We start from the raw sequence: 18,636 nt of genomic DNA on the forward strand, positions 1-18,636 counted from the left end.
GGGGGGGGAACCTTCCGGGATAGGTTGTTTTCCATGTCATGCTCAGAAATACCCAATGATGAGCAACACTAGTTGGTATCTCCTCTTTAGCATTAGGCTTTTTAGGAAAGTTGAGGCCCAAACCATTCATGTAGCACAGAGTGTGGATGTGTTAAAGGACAGGGCTTTGGGAGACAGGCTGGGAAGGACTCCAGCTGCACTCCAGGATTTGTTTTTAATGCTTATGACTTTAGATCACTCAGTTCCACAGACTTGATTTTCCCAAATCCCCTCTCTGGCAATGCTAATGTGTTTTCCTCTGGTTTTGACTGATCAGTGAAATACGTGGCTGTACGGATTGCCTTGGAAGTCATTTCTTTGATGCTAGCAGAATTGAGAAAATATTCCCCAGCTACACACCTCTCCACCTATCCATCCCTGCCACCTGCCACTCAGCTGCAGGTATAGGCCACTACAGCAAGGGAGGAAAGGAGGCAGAGAAGGCAGGCTGCGAGGGAGGAGAAAGGGAGAAGGGCTGAGAGCATGAAAATGAGGGAGACAGAAAAAGAGCATTTGGTTCAAATAGCCACTATGGAACCAAGACTTTCATTGACAGGCATAAGCAGGGTTAGATGAGGCCAGCAAACAGGTGAAAAGGTCTTGCCTTCCTTTGACTTGTCTTCCTCTCACTTCCCTTCACAACAATGTGCATCCTTCAACCCCACCACCAAGATGGACTCATAAATCAAACACTTCATCTGGCTGCCTCTATTACTGCCAGCTTTGTAAAAGAAAGAGCCCCTCCCCTTTGAAATGTACCATTCTATACCTATCTCTAAGGCACCCTCAGCTAGCTATTTTGATCAAATACTGGAAGTTGAAATACTAACAGACTTTAGGGAACAATTCCTCCAGCCTCTCCATCTGCAACTCAACCCAGTGGGAATCTAAAGCCAGCTAACAGCCCTCACACTGCACACAGGGCCACTTACTCCAGCATGTTTAAGGACACCTGGATCTATCCCTAAGATCTAACCTAGGAAACCAAAATGGGACAGCTTGAATAATTCCGCATCCATTTGAATAATTTCCCCCTCTCAGTGTCAAAGGCCTCCAAAATTCATATTATTCTGTTCCCACATAGACTTCAAATAGAAGTGCTTTCAGGTAATAACCCTGCAGTATCTATCTTCAGAAGAAAGAAAGGAAATTCTGGGAAAAGCAATGGGATCTGAGGCCCCTTCACCAATGGACCACAGGCTCCAAAAGAGACTAAGAGAAAATGTAACCACTCCCTTATGGGGCATCTTGAAGACTTAAATAATGTACACAAAGCACCTAGCACAAGGGGATGTAAAAAAAAAAAAAAAAAAAATAGTTTTTCTCCCTACCACACCCAATTGCTAGATTAGAATTCCTGGGTCCTACTTCCCCTCAGTCATTCTTGGCCATGAGATACTAGACAATCTCCTCATCCTCTATCCAAAAGTCTAACTTGGCAAAGCCAGGAAATGATGGAATAGAGATTAACATGATGATGTTTATGCAACATTTAGAGGGCTGCTGGAGTTCGGGGTAGGGACAGTTTTCTTTTTTTTCTTCCTAGGCAAAAAGAACTTCGCAAATATACCATATTACTATTCCATAAAAACTCACCTCTGCCTAGATAAACTAATTATGACCACAAGTAATCAAATCTGAAAACTTTTTAATCCAAAGTAATGGTCCTCTTCTTCCAATCAACTGCATTATACAAACGATAAATGGACTGTTCTGGGAATTAAAGAAATTAAAATAAAACTCAATCTTCGTTTTCCCAAATCAACATATTATAGGAAATAAGGCAAGACCAACAACCTATGAGTTTATGAATAACAAAACCCCAGCAATGAACAGAAATATATCAGCCTGATTGGCACCCAAACAACAAAAGGCTTACAGAGCCCCCTGCACATGAAGCCCTGCTTCCTTCAGGTTCTTTTCAGGCCTGCCAGAAGATCAGTGGCTAGTGGTGTGTCACCCCCGCCCTGCCCTTGGACATTTCTAGGGGCTTCAAAGAGTCTTCTTGATATTCCCTGTCTGCAGAAGAGGGAAGGTTGGAGTAGGTTCAGAGGAGCTTCCGTAAAGCTCCCTAGCTTACCATTCTGGCCTTTTCCTCACCAAGCCTCACAGGCCAGATAGACAAAGTTCTCTCTCAACAACCCCAGAGACAACCCAACAGTCCCCGGAATGATCTGTCCACCATTCCTTCAACACCAGTTATCCCACTGCCCACCTATCCACTGTCCAGGGCTCAGATTGCTCAAGAAAGTCTCCAAACCCACTGGTCCTGGCCCACCACAAAGTCAGGTTGTCAGATGTCAACTGGACCCTTCCTGATGCTGGGTGATGCTTAGTTCTCACCTCTTGGTTGTCCAAGCACTTTCCCCGTAGGGGTTTTTCCTAACTTGCCATTTCTCAAGCACCCAACTGAGCCCCTCTATTATCACCCAAGGCAGAAGCCCACCCTCAGCTTGGCTCAGAAAACTGAAGACATCTAACGGAAGTTTCTTCAATTTCCCTCTATATCTCGCCCACCTTTCTGTGTCTCCTTCTAGACTCTGCTTCTAATTTCTAAGTCTCATCACATTCATGAAGCCAAGACTGCCCATGTGCCACCTAAACAACTTTGCCCCATCAATGATCTGATTTTATTAATAAATCTTTCTGTCAACACTGATTCCTTTTCCTTCTGCCTTCTGACATACACAAAACATCTCTTCATCCAGCTGCAATGATGCCACCTCTGGGAAGCCTTTCCTTCAGGGCCTTCTGTGTCCTCATAGTGCCACATTCTTGTCTGGGGGTCCTCCTACACCATAAGCCCAGGTGGGCAAGCCTCTGTCATGCCCACCATGACATCCCCAGTATCAAGTGCTATACTTGGAACATTATAGGAATTCAACAAATAGAACACGAAATAAATCAGTTTTTTGATGTGGCTATCTCTGAAATTACCATTTTAGTTTTCTTCCATTTACTCTCAAACTCCTTAAACCGGCCGGGCATGGTGGCTCACGCCTGTAATCCTAGCTCTCTGGGAGGCCGAAGAGGGCGGATTGTTTGAGCTCAGGAGTTCGAAACCAGCCTGAGCAAGAGCGAGACCCCGTCTCTACTAAAATTAGAAAGAAATTAATTGGACAACTAAAAATATATAGAAAAAATTAGCCAGGCATGGTGGCGCATGCCTGTAGTCCCACCTACTCGGGAGGCTGAGGCAGGAGGATCGCTTGAGCCTAGGAGTTTGAGGTTTCTGTGAGCTAGGATGACGCACGGCACTCTAGCCTGGGCAACACAGTGAGACTCTGTCTCAAAAAAAAAAAACTCCTTAAACCCAGGAGTTTACATCATCTTTCTTCATTTACTCATCTCCCAGCACAGGCTCTGGTTGGACTCAATGACAGACTCATAGGTTACACTTACTTTTTCACCCCTTTACATCTACTGGCTTGTCAGTTCTCCTCATCTCCCCTCTCCCTCTTACTGTCCCCCACCTTGGAAAGAGAGAATGCTGCCCACCACCACCTCATCATCCCCCTACACATACCTGCCTCTCTAGCCAAGTAGATACATTCTCACTTTTAGGTCTCTGTTCATGTTGCCCCCTTCCCCCATCCCCCATCACTCATGCTTCCTACTTTGTCCTCTTCTCTACTAGTCAAATATTATCTCCCTTTAAGTTACAGATCGATTCCTACCTCCAAGGCTCTGACAAAACAAGAATGCAACAAGTTCTGGGAGGGGGCCTCTCATTTTAGCTCCAGCCCAGCCCTTGAGAGCTATTCCCATCCCTTGTTAGTTCTAACCTTGGAGATGGCCTGGACTGTCTTAGCCAGTGGGGAGAGGCCAATATTATAGAAAGAATGGAAGTCAGAGCTACACAGGTTCTTTGAACCAAAGCCAAGTCCTTGGCATGAGGGCTGGAACTGGTTTTGGCAGCTAGTTGTCCATCATCCCTACTTGGGTGTCCCGACCTTTGAGAGATGAGGCCATACCACTCTGCTAAGTACTCTTAATTAAACCTTAAGAGAGAATAGGTGATGGAAGCAGAGGAAGGGGATAAGGAGGGCCTTGAGGTGAGCATTAAGCATGCAAATACTTGTTAGAAAGAGGGTGGCCAACTGCTACTTCCTCACCAGCTAAATCCACAGAATGCAAACTGGACCCTGGCTTGCCCCATCTGGGTAATGAAGGCCAAAGCCTGGGCTCAGATGCTCTGGGGCCACTGCAGAACTTAGCTAGCCAGCCACAAAGTGGCCTAAGTCTTGGCAGCATCTGCCATGGAGGTTGCAGGCCTTCCTGCCCTGGCCTCCACTACTCCCCCAGGGGGCTGTGGGTTTGGCTGCTGAAGGGCAGTGGTCAGCCATGCTGGATGGCTAGCGAAGAGCCCTCCCTACATGAGAAATGAGGTCTGAGATGAAGAAATCTAAACTGTCCTCATGGAGCCTTCTGGGGCCTTCGTGTATTCCAACCCACCATCTCCCTCCCAGTACAGGGTAATCTGAAGCCTCAGAAACTGCTCCTATAGTCCTCAAGAGACCTGGCATCCTGCCATCCTCCAAGTGGTTCCCCCGACAAACCTGTATTACATCAAGGAGCAAAGGAGATGCTCAGAATGGAGAATGCATAACAAAGCCTGGGAAGGCACAGTTATAGGGTTTGGGGCCAGAAGTACAGGTAAGAGAGGAACAAACACAGTCCTTAGGAAAGCTCCAGAAGACTTGAATGGCCTCAAAGTAGAGAAAGACTGTGTAGAAGGAGGTAGCACCAAAGATAAGCTCTGTTGTATACTTCATCCTGAAAAGTTGCTAGAGATAGCTACTTGTATCCAAGAAAGGAGATAGATCACCATAACACCACATAAAGCCTCACTGCTTCCTCTATCCGGCCTCTGCCCCACTTTTTCAGCACCGTGCTTGAGCCAAGGTGAAAGATTATCCAACAGAAACTCCTGGCTATAACCCTCCCTCAGGCCATTACCTCCTGGTGACACCCAAGAAGTCTCACTGCCTCACTTTGAGGAGCTACAAGGGCTTAGGTACGAATTTCCCTAAACCACCAACCCTGCTCTGTCCCACTGCTCACAGGCCTGGGTGGGGGTGGGGGTGGGTGTTGTGTGCCTGCATATGAAGTATGGGACAGAAGACGTCATACTCTTGGGGACTATCCTGTGAATGAGATGACCTCAAGGAAGAATCCCTCCAGGCTAGAGGAGGCAGGAGGGGAGGAAGGGTTCTCTGCCTCCCAATCACAGAACCCGGGGAGGGGGCAGAACACACTGGGAGCTTTGCCCTCACCTCAATTACAACTGTGGTATAATAAAAAATATATCAAGTCTTTGTTCCTGGTTCCTGGCACAGTGCTCCTAAAACCCTTGGAATTTGCTGAGTGATTGGAGTATCTTGTTATTCACAACAAACCCCTTTCAACCAGGATGAGGGCTGGTCTCCAGAAAGAACAACCCATGATAAAAGGGTCAGAACTTTCAGCCCATCCCCACCCCAACCTGGGGGAGGGGAAGAAGGGAGACTAGAGATTGAGTTCAATCACCAATGGCAAAGGCCTTAATAAATCATGACTACATAATGAAACCTCCATAAAGGCCTCTAAACAATGGGATTCAGAGAGCTTCCTGAACTCCACTTGAACTTGAGGGCTGTTGAATACACTGACGTGCTGGGAGGCTGGTGCACCTGGAGCAGGCATGGAAGCTCAGTGAGGCTACCCCGCCCACACTCCAGTACCTTACCCCTGCATCTCTGTTTGTCTGTTACTGAGTTGCATCCTTTACAATAAATCAGTAAATGTAAGCAAAGTGTTTTTCTGAGTTCTGAGAACAATTCTAGCAAATTATCGAGCATGAAGAGGAGGTTATGGGAATCTCCAATTTGTAGCTGGCTAGTCAGAAATACAGGTGGCCCGGGCTTGCAACAGCCATCTGAAATGGGGGCAGGCTTAGCCCTTTAACTTGTAGAATGTGACACTAATTCCAGGTAGATTATGTCAGAATTGAATTGAATTGTTGGACAACCAGTTGCTGACAGAGGACTGAAGAACCACACAGCCCCTCCAAAGCTGCTAAGCACCAAAGACCCCACAGAAACAGTCCCACAGAGTCGCCCAGACCAGAGTCAGGTGCTCCTTCAGACAGATGTCCAGGGCCTGCAGGAAATCAGACTCCTCTCTTAAATACTTGAAACCGGAGTAGTTGGTCTACTATAAATGAGGTTTTTAAAATTCAATTCCCTCTTATTGCTCGTGCAGATCTGAAATGATCTGACCAGATGGCTGGAGCTCTGTAATTCCTGGATTGCTCTCATCAGTTGTTGATGATTTGGATTTTTTTCCCTCCTCACATGAACGTGTTCCTGCACAGGCTTCCTGCGTGCCCACATCGAGTGGGCTCTTTGTGCTAATACCAATATTCCAGAGACTCTCACAGCCGCCTGCAGTCAGATCAGGTCAACAAGGAGCCCGGGCTGAGCCTGGCTATTCTTCCCTGAGCACAGGGGGCCAACATGTGGCACTGGCTAATGGGCAACACAAGCAGGGCTCTTCCCAGGCTGCCTCCTCACCACCACTTCTCCTTCAGGTCCCCAAGGAAAGGGAGGTATCAAAGGTATATTTTTTAAAATGACAACTATAGCCACTTACTGAATATGTCCTATGTGCCAGACCCCGCATGAAACATTTTACATATGGTTGGCCTTGTTTCATTCTCATCTCTGAAGTAGATATTTTTATCCCTATTTTCAGATAAGGAAACTCAGATTCAGAGATTTTCAGCAACCTAACCAAAGCCACACAGCTCAAAAAGAGAACTATTGGTGGGGTTAGAGGTTCAGCATCATAAAATTTGACTAACTGCCCCACCAAGATCTCAGAGTTAAAGGCAGAAGGCCCTGGCCTTGCCACACCACCCTTTGTGCCCTCACTGAGCACAAGACATTTCAACCAGGAAATCCAAAAACGCTTTAGGTGGTTTTCTTTTTCTTTTTTGGTCTCTGCATCCTCTTTGAGACTACGAGCTGCTAGAGGGCAGGGACCACGTCCTTTTTGCTACGTAGGAAGATAATATAGTACAGTGGTTAGGAGCTGAAGTTTAGAGCCAGACAAAGCTAGGTTTGAATTCTGATTCTACCACTTATTGGTTATGTGGCTAAGTCACTTCTTCTCAGACTCAGTTTTTTTCTTTAAAAATGAAGATAGTTATAGCATCTGCCCTCCCAGGATGCCTGGCAGAATCCATGCTCACTAAATGTGAGCTATTATCAATATCTCTGGCTACGATTACAGTGCCTGGCACAAAGTAGGATCTCAGAAAATGCCCAGGGAGCAGAAGCTCCACCAAATCTGGCTGTGAGCCACATTCTGTAATAACAAGTACACAGACACAAAGTCCTGGTGTTCAGGGGTTCTCAGCCCCAAGACAAATTCCTCAGTTCCCTGCCCAGAACCCATAGGATCTGCCAGCAAACAGCTTTCCACTGCTTGCTTGAGAACAGCTGATGCTGAATCCACACTCAAATGCTTGCTGTGCCTCCGAAGGTGAGGCAGATCCCAAAATAAACCAGAAGAGAGAGAGACAGGAAAATCACTTCTAGGAATAAGTGGCTCCCAGTGAGGATGCTGACAGTAATAACAGAGGCAGGCAGACTTCAGGAGAGTGACCTGCAGCTATTCCAGGGCTCAGTGGCTGGGGCCCAGTTCCCACCTGGCCTGGTGGGGAGGGCACGAAGTCACGGGTTGGTCCCCTGGTGTCCCAAGCTGCAGCGGGCAGTCTGAAAACCTGCCTTCACATAAGCCCATCCCACAGCCATGCACCCTCGCTTCCCCCCTTGGAGGGCTCCCTTCAGAGACCTGAGGGGACAGAAGGTATTGAACTGGGGTCAGTAACTGTCAATATAACTTGCCATTTTCTTAAAAGTTCCCAAAAGAGATGCTACCATCCTCCTGTGCTATATCACTTACTCTCAGGCAGAAAATGCTCTGCTAACCCCTTCTGCTCATGCTTAACCTTGCTCCTTCATCAAAATCTCTGTGGAGGGAAGGAGGAAGGGAGGGAGGGAGGGAGGGGAACAATTTCACAAGCATGAAGTCGCCCCTTCACATCATAAGTTCCCTTCCCCATGTAAGGCCATGGGGACAGGAAGGCTACACGTTCACATACCCTCACTGGCATCCAATTCCACAACTGAGGTGAAGGGGTGGCACAAGTGGAAAATTTACCACTGAAAATCAGAACAGCTGTGAGTACTGAGTGACTTCTTCATGTTAGGAATTCCGCAGAGGGCTTCGCACCTGTCATCTGTCTCACTTACTCCACACGACAGCCTCTGCAGCAGGCAGGGCAGGACATTTCCCCCACCTCGCCAGGAGGGAAACCAAAGAGCAGAAGGATTCAGTGACTGGCCCAAGGTCCTCCAAAGAGCAAAGCTAGGATTTGAACCCAGGACAGTCTGAGTCTAAAGTCTGTCCTCTTTACCACTAAATTACACTACCTCCCCATTTTCCTCCCCGTTAAGTTCTCAGGAATGGCTACACTCCTTTTAACCTTCTGACAGATGTATTGGAAGCTACCAGGCAGCATTCAGAATGTGGTAATTTAAATATCATACTCTGGTTGAAGGCAAGTGTCAGCTATCCCTATCCACAGACCACTGAGAGGTCAATTTTCTAACAATATACACATGAAACCCCTCAATTCTGTATCGGGGCCTAAGAATGTCCCGTCTGCCTCCGCTCGTCCGACTCCATGATGCCAGACTCTGAATCACTACACATCAGACACTGAGGCCAGAAGAAGCCTAATGTCCTCTCACCAGTCCTGCTTTGGGGATGATTCCAAAGGTTGCCAAGGTATAGGCAAAAAAATGCTTTTGGGATGGGACAGGCACAACTGGAACCAGAGCTGCATTGCCCTCTGAGCTGCAGGGCCTCTGTTTATGTGCTCAACTGCAACACACCAGCCGCTAAGGCAACCCCAAGAAAATTTTGTGCAGAAGAGTTTACAACAGGCTCTTGAGAAAACTATAAGGCAGAGGGTGATGTCAATGGAGCATCAAGTTAAGCGTAAAAATCAGTGCTCCACTCCAATCTCCAGGAGCTTCTCAGAGCCCACAGCCTACACCTGTCACATAGGCTCTGGCTCTCCCTCCACAAGGATACAGAGAGAGGCTCTTTTCTTTAGCCATTAAGAGCAGTCCCACTGCCCAGAGGGCTGAATAAGGGCCCAGGGTCAGGACTGTCAACTTGTTCTGTCTGCCATGTGAACCAGGGTACTACTGGTGGAAGGGTGCTACTGACTCAACCACAGGAACATATAGGGTAGGAGTAGGGACACTAACCTCCATGTGCCCCAGGGACTTGCCTGGTTAAAAGCACTACAAGTGACACCACATAAAACAAGTGAATATAGCCCCATCTTCCACATCCTACCCATAAAAGCCCCTCTGGTTTTAGTTCTCAAGGACTGAGGGTGGGGGAAGTTAGTTCTCAGGGACAGCTAGGCAGGCAGAGGTTGGATCTGCTGAACCCAGTACCTCTGTTCCTGAAACCTCCCTCTGCCCAATGCCATTAGCTCCCACTGGCTTCCTTGGTGCTTCATCACTCTTCTGTGGCAGCAACTACCCGCATGTGAGCCCAGCAGGAGCAATATTGCTTTCAGAAACCTGGCTGGCACGGCAAATGCTGCCCTGCCAGCACAGCAGCAATGCAGGCAGTGAGGACACGGTGATGAGTATCGGCAAGGAGCTGATGAAACTATACTGTGGCAGCTGCCAGGGCTTGCCATCTACCTTGCCACTGTGCAGAATGCAAATGGCCTACTCTTGAGAACAGTCCCACATGTCAGCGTAGTAGGCTCCAGCCAAGGACAGTTGGTACTGGGAAGGAGAAGTGGGAGGAGAGTGGGTCCAGGCTCTGGGGTCAATGGCGTAGGACAAGTTAGCTGGATGACAAAGGACAAGTTACCTAACCTCTCTGAGCCTCGATGTTTTCATCTGAACATAAAGATAATATTAGTTCCTATTATTGTAAAGATTGAAAAAGATTATGCACATGAAGCACCTAGCACAGTACCTGAGTATGGTAAACACTCCACAACTGCTGGCTATTTGCATTATTATCTTAAGCCCTGGGCCCAGCCTCATGAGAGGGTGAGAAAATTGTTCCTTCTGAGGATGCTCCATTTAAAAACCAGACCAGGACCAGCCCCTATTTCCTGGCCCAGGTCCCTTTAACAACAGAACACTCCTGCCCCGCACCGGTGCTCAGGACTCTCCCATGAACAATATTTCAGCAGCACTGAGCCGAGCAGCAGAGCCCAAAATAGCATTTGCAGAGTGAGGCACATGTCACTGCCTCTCCTGTGCTTCAGAAGTGCAAGGAAAGAAAGTTTTCAATCACTTGCTCAGAAAGCACGGCCACCCACCACCTGCCTTCCTTCCAGGGCACTCAGATGTCGCAATTTCTGTTCTGCTGGAAAATGAAGGTCCCTGAGCCTTACAGCAGCAGCTACCACTCTGACAGACCACGCTGTTTCCCTCCAGCAGGCCAGAGAGCAGTTGCTCCTTAAAAGCATCCCTGTGGGGACAAAGGACATATGCAGTTTGAATTCAGAGTATGTTTCATGGGAACAGGGTTGGGCTGGTACCTGGCCCAAGGGCCTGCCACTCATGGGTCGGGTGAAACACCTCCAAGACCTCGGTGTTCAGCTCCTCCTCTGCTTTGGTTTCGGTTTTCTCTGTTTCTTTGGTGCTGCTCTTCTCTGGGTTGGTCAGTGCAAACTCCTTCTGAGAAAAGAAAACAGAGGGCATGACCCACCACAACTAGGTGCCAGGCAAGCAGAAAGAAAATGGCCTGGGGTGGCACGCTCTTTTCCTCCATCCCCTCTTCCCCACCCCAGTCACATCTGGACACCTGCAATTCCTTTCGTAAGGCCAGCCTCAGAACCAGAATGTGTGAGGTTCTATGGCTAAATGAACACAGCATGTTGTCATGTTTATGTGGTTCTTTTGAAAATGCATAAGGAACAACCCGAGAAGATTACGTGCTATCTCGAGGGGGTTAAAGGAACACACTGGGGAGAGGGGTTGTCAAAAGGAAACAAGAAAAGCCTTTACTTTTTATCTGACATACTATTGTATTGTTTGATGTTTAAAACTCATATATATTACTTTCAAAATAAAGATATTTATTATTGTTTTTTTTTTTAAGAGATAGGGTCTTGCTATATTGCCCAGGCTGGTCTCAAACTCCTGGGCTCAGGCCATCCTCCTTCCCTGGCCTCCCAAAGTGCTGGGATTATAAATGTGAGCCACTGTGCCCAGCCAAAAAAAGATATTTATGAAAGAAAAAAATGCACATATGAATGGGAGAGTAAAGCCTCAAACAGCCACCACAGATGTACAAAAGCTAGCCACTAAGGCCCAGCTGATTCCCAAGTAGCCCAGTAGGGCACAATACAGGGCCTGGCAATTCCCCGGGGTGCCTATGGGGCATCAATGACCTCTTGGGACATTTCAAACCATAGAGGAAGGGGTGCAAGTGGGGTGGGAGTACAGCTGGGCTGAGAGAGGAAGATGCCCAGGTTGGAAACCACTTCCTAAAACCTGCTTCCTTCTACCCCATGGAGAACACGGAAGATTAATGAGATGGTGTCTGTGGAGCATTTTGAGCTTAGGAGACAGAGATGCAAGATAAATACAAAATATCATTCATTTTTCTCCTTCCTGGACTCCCATCCTTTCCATCCCATTTTTAAACCTATTCTTGCATAAAAGCAGGAAGGCCTCAGGAAACTGGAACCAGAGGGCTCCAGAATTCTGGGGAATTACACTTGAGAGAGCAAGGAGGAATTCACACTAGTACATGGAGAGGTTATTTCAGCCCTCCCACCTCCCCTGTCATCGCTTTTCCTCTATTTCCCAATCCCTCCCATAGTGGTAAGAACTATATTTCTTGGATTCCTCCTATGAGGCCAAACCTGTACTGGGTACTTTACATAGATTTCACTTTGGTTTTCCAACAAGTCTAACTCTGCCTGAGAAATGTTACATGTGATGCGTCTCTTCAAGTAGTGCCCCAGCTCCAGGTAGAGACTCCCACCTGCCTGGGTCTCTCGGAGTCTGATCTTTTTAATTAGCTGTCAGAGGAAAGGTTAAGGTGTTAAGGTGTCGGAGATGACAATGTAGAGCTCCTCTAAGAATTTTTATATTTTAACAAGAAATAAAGACATGAAATTCAGATAGCAGAATTTCAGACCTTAGTAAGGACCAGTAAGAAAAATATCTTGACCAAGAACAGGCCCTCAAATCATGTCACAAGTATTGGGAGACACTGACCCCAACATGGTGGTTAAGAACTCAAGCTCTGCATCAGATAACCCAAAGTTTAAATCTTAGTTTCCTGTGACTCTGGGAAAGTTACTTAACTTTCTAAGCCTCGGTTTCTACACTTGTAAAGTGAAAATAATAACGATATCTAGTTCATATATTGGACGAGGTGCTACATTGTAAACCACTACCCCTGGGTGTATGGTAACTATTACTACTATTACTTACAAAGGCAGTCATATGTTCCAAGTTGGATGAGTTTGTGCTGTGACATCCAGGAGTGACTATATAATATGGCATCATTCAGGCAGGTCAGGTTGGGGTGGTGGTCACCTGTACTCCCTGGCTCCTCAAGCCCTACTATCCCTTCAACTTGAAGTTTTCACAAATCTGAGCTCAAAAGAAAACTAGGAACAGAAGAGTTGGTGTACTTATGAGACTAAAGAGAAGACAGACTGGCAGGAGGCACCCTCCATGAGGACAGGGACATCAAGGGCTTCCAGCAGCTGAGATTCCTGAGGGCAGGCACTGTGTTAGTCTCTTTCATCACTGTTTCCCCCATGCCTAGCCCAGGGCTTACTTTGTAACTGTTGAACGAATAGATGAATGAATGCCCCCTCCCACAGGCAGGTGTGTCTTTCAGGTGCCTTAGACTGAGGCCAGCCCAAAGTACCTGAATGTGCTGGATGCAGGTGCTAGCCTCACATTCCAGAACAAAGACCACCTTGCCTGCTAAGTACCTGGAGCCTACATACTCTAGGGCCCAGTCATGCTGATCAGCACCTGCTAGAAGCACTAGACTGTGGGTGGGAGAATGCTAATAAAATTTACCTCAGAGATGTGTCCATCAAATGCCTCCAGCGGCCAGGCAGGGAAGGATGTAAATGCGTAAAGTGGGACAGGTGTACACAACAGGGAGTGGCGAGACTGTAAAAACTGGACGCCCCCCACCCCGCCACGACCAAGGAAAGCAGATGCTACTCAGCTGGTCCATCACTGCCACACAGGCATTCAATTTGAAGAGAAAACAGAAATCCAGATTTTTTTTTTTTTTTTTTTTTTTTTTGAGACAGAGTCTCACTGTGTTGCCCAGGCTAGAGTGAGTGCCGTGGCGTTAGCCTAGCTCACAGCAATCTCAAACTCCTGGGCTTAAGCAATCCTACTGACTCAGCCTCCTGAATACTGGGACTACAGGCATGCGCCACCATGCCCAGCTAATTTTTTCTATTTTTAGTTGTTTGGCTAATTTCTTTCTATTTTTAGTAGAGACGGGGTCTCACTCTTGCTCAGGCTGGTCTCGAACTCCTGAGCTCAAACAATCTGCCCGCCTCGGCCTCCCAGAGTGCTAGGATTACAGGCGTGAGCCACCGTGCCCGGCCATAAATCCAGATTTTTATGTGAAATGTTCTTATTTTTAGAACATGAAGAGGGCCAAATTAAACTGCAACCCTTGCTTTAGCATACCTATCAGCCAGGTAACTCCTGGTAGGTATGGCTGTAAGCAAGCAACAAAATTCTCTTCATCAAGGGAAGCAAAAAGGGGCACAGGAAATGGTGATGACCATGAGATGGCAGGAGGCCCTTCGAATCCAGGCAGGGCTAGTGTTCACTCTAACTACGGGGGGCTGGGAAAGCCTGTTTATGCAGATTTTATTAACAAGATTAACAGAATAGGCTCAAGAAGAAGCGTCAGAAGGAGACCAGTGAACCACTGAGCCACATGCTTCAAGCCCTAAGGAGGCCAAACACTTGCAACAATCCAGTCACTGCTCAAAATGTCTTTGTGTCTCCTCCTGGTATCATCTTTGAACCAGACTTTAAGATGCAAATACAAAAGCTGTCATTCTGTCATTATTTTACGGTACATTCAGTTTTTAGTGGAGGGGGGGTGATACAAAATTGGTGTTCCCCTATCTGATCGGCTCACCCTGTCCACCAGATCTGGCTCTGAGAGACTTCAGATCCTCTGCCCAAATCACATCTGGCTGTCCTCCAAGGTCAAGGGCTCAGAAGCACTGGGAGAGGTTCAGTGATATGAACATACCATAGGCTGGACAGTCAGTTCAAAAGGAGAGTTCCAAAAGGTTTTGAGGAAAAGCAGCATCACAAGGATGAGGTTATGATAATAGCAGCTACCGTTTATTAAGCCCTGATCACATGCCAAGCACGGGTTAAGGTGCCTTCCATGCCTCAATTCCTCTGAGTCTCACCTGTGAAGCACATATTCTTATCACCATTTTATAGATAGGAGGGCAGATACCAGGCTGTTCAAAATCACACTGCTCAGAAAAGCAAAGCAGAGATTTAAGTCCAGACCTGCCTGCTCCAAAGCCCATGCAGAAATCCTGACACTTCTGTGTTTATTTCTTGGTCAGGTGTCCTAATGGTTGTGCCTGGATGCTGACGGAATGATGCTGGGGAAACGAGACCATTTTAGCACATCCACCAGCATCTCCCCCTTTCTAGGCTGTGACTTCCATAGGCCAGGTAAGAAACCACACTCCCAGAAAAAGGACAGGCAAAACTAGCCTCACTCTGCCCAGGCAACGTCCTGAACAGGAGAGAGACCAGGAGGTGAGAGAGGCAGGCCAGACCTTGACCAGCCCTGAGTAAACCCCGGGCTCTGGTGCCTTCCCAGCTGGCTTCTCGGGATTCCTCCCATGCTGGATCACCAGCACTCTTCTCCCTACCACCGTCACTCCAAATAACAATTTCCTCTCAACTGACTGGCAAGAAATCCCAGCTAAGGTGTTAGCTGACAACAGCTTATCATGTCACACTTCCTTGCGCTTGTATCTGAATAAGAAATTCTTAAAAACCAAAGCCTTCAGGATCCAAGAGAATGAATGAATCTCTAATGGTGGGTTGATAGACACTGTGAGAGAGACAGACTGCTGGGGCAGTATTTTGGGGATAGAAACCGGACTAACACAGCCCCAGATTAAACCGCAGAAGCAGCACCCCTATACTAAAAATAATAGCTGACATTCAGTGACCACTAGCCATACTGTGCCAGTCTCAATGCTAGGTGCTTTATATATAATCGCATTTACTCTACACCAAGACCTTAAGAGTGACGTACCAACCCTGTTCTACAGATAAGGAAACAAAGCTCAGGAAGGGTCAAATTGTCAAAGCAGGTGGCAAAAGGGAGCTTACGAAGGGCCTGTGGTCCTTCCACTGGGCTCCACTACCATACCTCCCTCACCGCTCACCACCTTTTTAAAGGCCAACACCACACACCCACAGCCCTTCATCATCTCACGCGGCATCCCAGGCAAGGGCCACGGCAGGAGCCTGGAGGGAGGCTGGCTCCAGATCACACTCTGATACACACAGCCAACCTTTCCTGGGTGGGCATTAACCTGCCTAAACGCCTTTGGGGAGGACAATTCCAGGCCATCAGAAGCGCTTACCTGGACTCCAGGATCTAAAGAAAGGATCATAACCACTCCCAACCCCCACTCCATTTTCACTGTTGTGAAGGTGGCTGGCTGCATAATTTAGATTTTAAATGACATCAGGGCAGCAATTTTTATGGTATGAGAGAAAAAGATGCTTCAACTCCTACTTGTGCTTAGCACATGATGAAAGATTATGACAAATGGATACAGCTTAGGAACAGACATAAGGATAAAAGCAGCTTCTGTTGATGAAAGTCAGTATTAACATTTTTTTGAGACTAGACTCAATAGAGCTAATATAAATGGGCCAGAATAATTACAGCTCTGAAAGCTCATCTATTTGGTTGGACTATTATCCAAAAGGGACGTACTAACGCACAGTCCTTAAGTAAATTCATCAGCCCGCATTTGTTAATTGTGCATCTGCTAAGGCTCAAGACGGGGAGCACAGGATCCTCATGAGCTGCAAGCTGGGGAGGGGACGTAGCCCTGATCCTTCGAGACCCCGAGGTGGTTTTCTGGGCCATTGCACTGCCAAGCCATGACAAAGATAGCCCCAACCTCAGGGGCCCCTGAAATCCCAATCTCACTGTCCTTGAAGCAGCCAAAAAGCAGTACCAAGAGAATCTTAGAGAACATTAAAAACTCAGAAAGATTCGTGACTCCTAACTATATGTTTTCTTCTGCTCCACAAAGTGGGGAGAAAGGCAGAGGGAAAACAAATGACTTCAGAGAGAAAGTGGAAGCTTGCCACGAGCCAGAGGTGAACCTCAGCTGAGCTGGATTGTTATTAAATTCATCACAATTGTCATTTGCACTTCAAGGGCCTCCTGCTCCAAAGCCTCCAGCGCTTTACCCAACATTTAGTGGGAGCCCTGGGGGTTGGAGAAGGTGGCCAGGGGAGGGTGAAACTGTCAGAAAGCTGACAGTCAGGGCTTCTCGAGGGAGGGAAGAGGGAGGGCACTGGGAGCTGGTCAAGGGCAGGCTGTTGCTGGGACAAGCCAGGGAAACAGGGCCATGCATGCTGCAGCCAGGCCAAGCTCAAGGCCTTCTCAGGCATTCTCTTCTTGCCTGTGGCAATGACAGAATCCCTGAGCAATGAGGTCTAGGTTAATGAAGAGAGGCCTGGAAAGAACAGGGTGAAAAGGACAGAGGGAAGGAGGACACAGAGACAGACTGAGAAAGCATAAGGAAGAGAGGAGTGAAGGAAGCAGAGTGTTACTTAGAACTGGTGCTCACCACACGGGTGCCCAGCTTCTGGGGAGAATCCTGACCTTCCCAGCTCTGACACAAACCAGCTGTGTGATTTGGGCCAAGTTACTTAATGTCTCTGAGCTTTAGTCTCTTCCTTCTCAAAGTTAGGATAAAAATTGTAGTTGCCTTACTTCATAAGGTTCTTGAGAAGATTAAATGAGAACATATAAAGCACTTAATACAATGCTTGGTACATGGGAGCTTATTATTATTACATTACCATCACCATCATCATGATCTCTTCCCCAAAGGGAAACTGTGCCATGAGTTTTAACACACTGACTGCCACACTAGAAAAATTTTTTTTTCCTTGGGCCACAGTGTTTTACCATGAAAATAGAAAAAAAAAACAAACTTTGAAAACAAAATAATCCTTTCTTAAAAAAAATAAATTAAAAGAACAAAAAAATCCTTTCTAATTTAATGAAGAAGTTGTTGTTTTTTTATTGTTCTCTGTGCGTGAGTTAAATGCAACTTGAAAACTAGTTCATGCAACTCCCAAGGTGAAGAGAAGTGTGAGTTACATATGCTTCATGAGGCCCCGGGCTCAAAACTAGCATGAGTTAAATACAACTCACATGGCAGTTAATGTGTTAAACAGAGGCCAGAGGACTCAGGGTTGGGAAGGAAGAAATATACATACTCTGTGACCCAGTGCCAGCCACATTCCCATGAGAAAGAAAAGTAAAAGCCCACCCTACTCCCACAGCAGTCCTTCCTGGTGACAGGGAGGCTTTCTCAGACCTTATTAGGAATCCTTCCTATTTGTGATAAGACAACTTACCTGGTTTTGACGACTGAGGCAGAAGGTAAAGCAGAAGGCCATCAGCAGCCCGAGTAGCATGCCCAGAGGAGCCATCCTAGATGGAGGTCGGCTCTGGGGAGCCATAGTTTGGAACCTGAGAGTGAAGCACAGAAAACAGAAGGTCAATGGAAAGCTGGTGCCTGGTCCCCCCTCTTTGCAATGTGATTCCCACAATGTCATTTGTTCACCGATGCCAGACATTTCCTGCATAGCGGTATCACAAGTCTTCTACCACTTCTAGATAAATCTGAAGCCTCCATCTCCCATAACAAGTCCAGCCATCCAAGAGGATAAATGCCCTGATTGGAACTGTACAGTTAACCAGGACTCTTGTGTGAGCTACAACAGCCCTGGTCCCTTCCTTCCTCATTAACAATTTGTTGGAAATAACTGAAGTGCCCATCAATACGTGAGTGGATTAATAAAATGTGGTATATCGATACCATGGAGTTCCACTCAGCCACAAAAAAACAACGGTGATCTAGCACCTCTTGTAGTATCCTGCATAGAGCTGGAGCCCATTCTACTAAGTGAAGTATCACAAGAATGGAAAAATAAGCACCACATGTACTCCCCATCAAATTGGTATTAACTGATCAACACTTAAGTGCACATATAGTAGTAACATTCATCGAGTGTCGAGCAGGTGAGGGAGGAACAGATAGGTATATTCACACCTAATGGGTGCAATGCACACTGTCTGGGGAAAGGACACACTAGAACCTCTAACTTGGGTGGGGCAAAGGCAATGTATGTAACCTAACATTTGTACCCCTGTAATATGCTGAAATTAAATTAAAAAAAATTTATCAGGTTGTGG

At 47.0% G+C, this 18,636-nt stretch overlaps 1 protein-coding gene across 2 annotated transcripts in view; it reads right to left on the minus strand.

The window, feature by feature from the left end:
* The window catches only part of SIL1 (SIL1 nucleotide exchange factor), a 239,962-nt gene that overhangs the window by 159,419 nt on the left and 61,907 nt on the right, over positions 1-18,636 (minus strand). The window contains exons 2-3 of one of the 2 annotated variants that reach the window (XM_012646364.1): positions 17,796-17,910; positions 10,673-10,811 (exon numbers count right to left, since the gene is read on the minus strand). In XM_012646364.1, the coding sequence (XP_012501818.1) occupies positions 10,673-10,811; positions 17,796-17,900 (244 nt within the window). In that variant the 5' untranslated portion in view covers positions 17,901-17,910. The remainder of the gene's footprint in view (positions 1-10,672; positions 10,812-17,795; positions 17,911-18,636) is intronic. The other variant, XM_012646365.1, reaches the window with a different exon arrangement.

This window comes from Propithecus coquereli, unplaced genomic scaffold, assembly GCF_000956105.1.
Source record: "Propithecus coquereli isolate 6110/MARCELLA unplaced genomic scaffold, Pcoq_1.0 Scaffold242, whole genome shotgun sequence".
NCBI classification, from domain to species: Eukaryota; Metazoa; Chordata; class Mammalia; order Primates; family Indriidae; genus Propithecus; species Propithecus coquereli.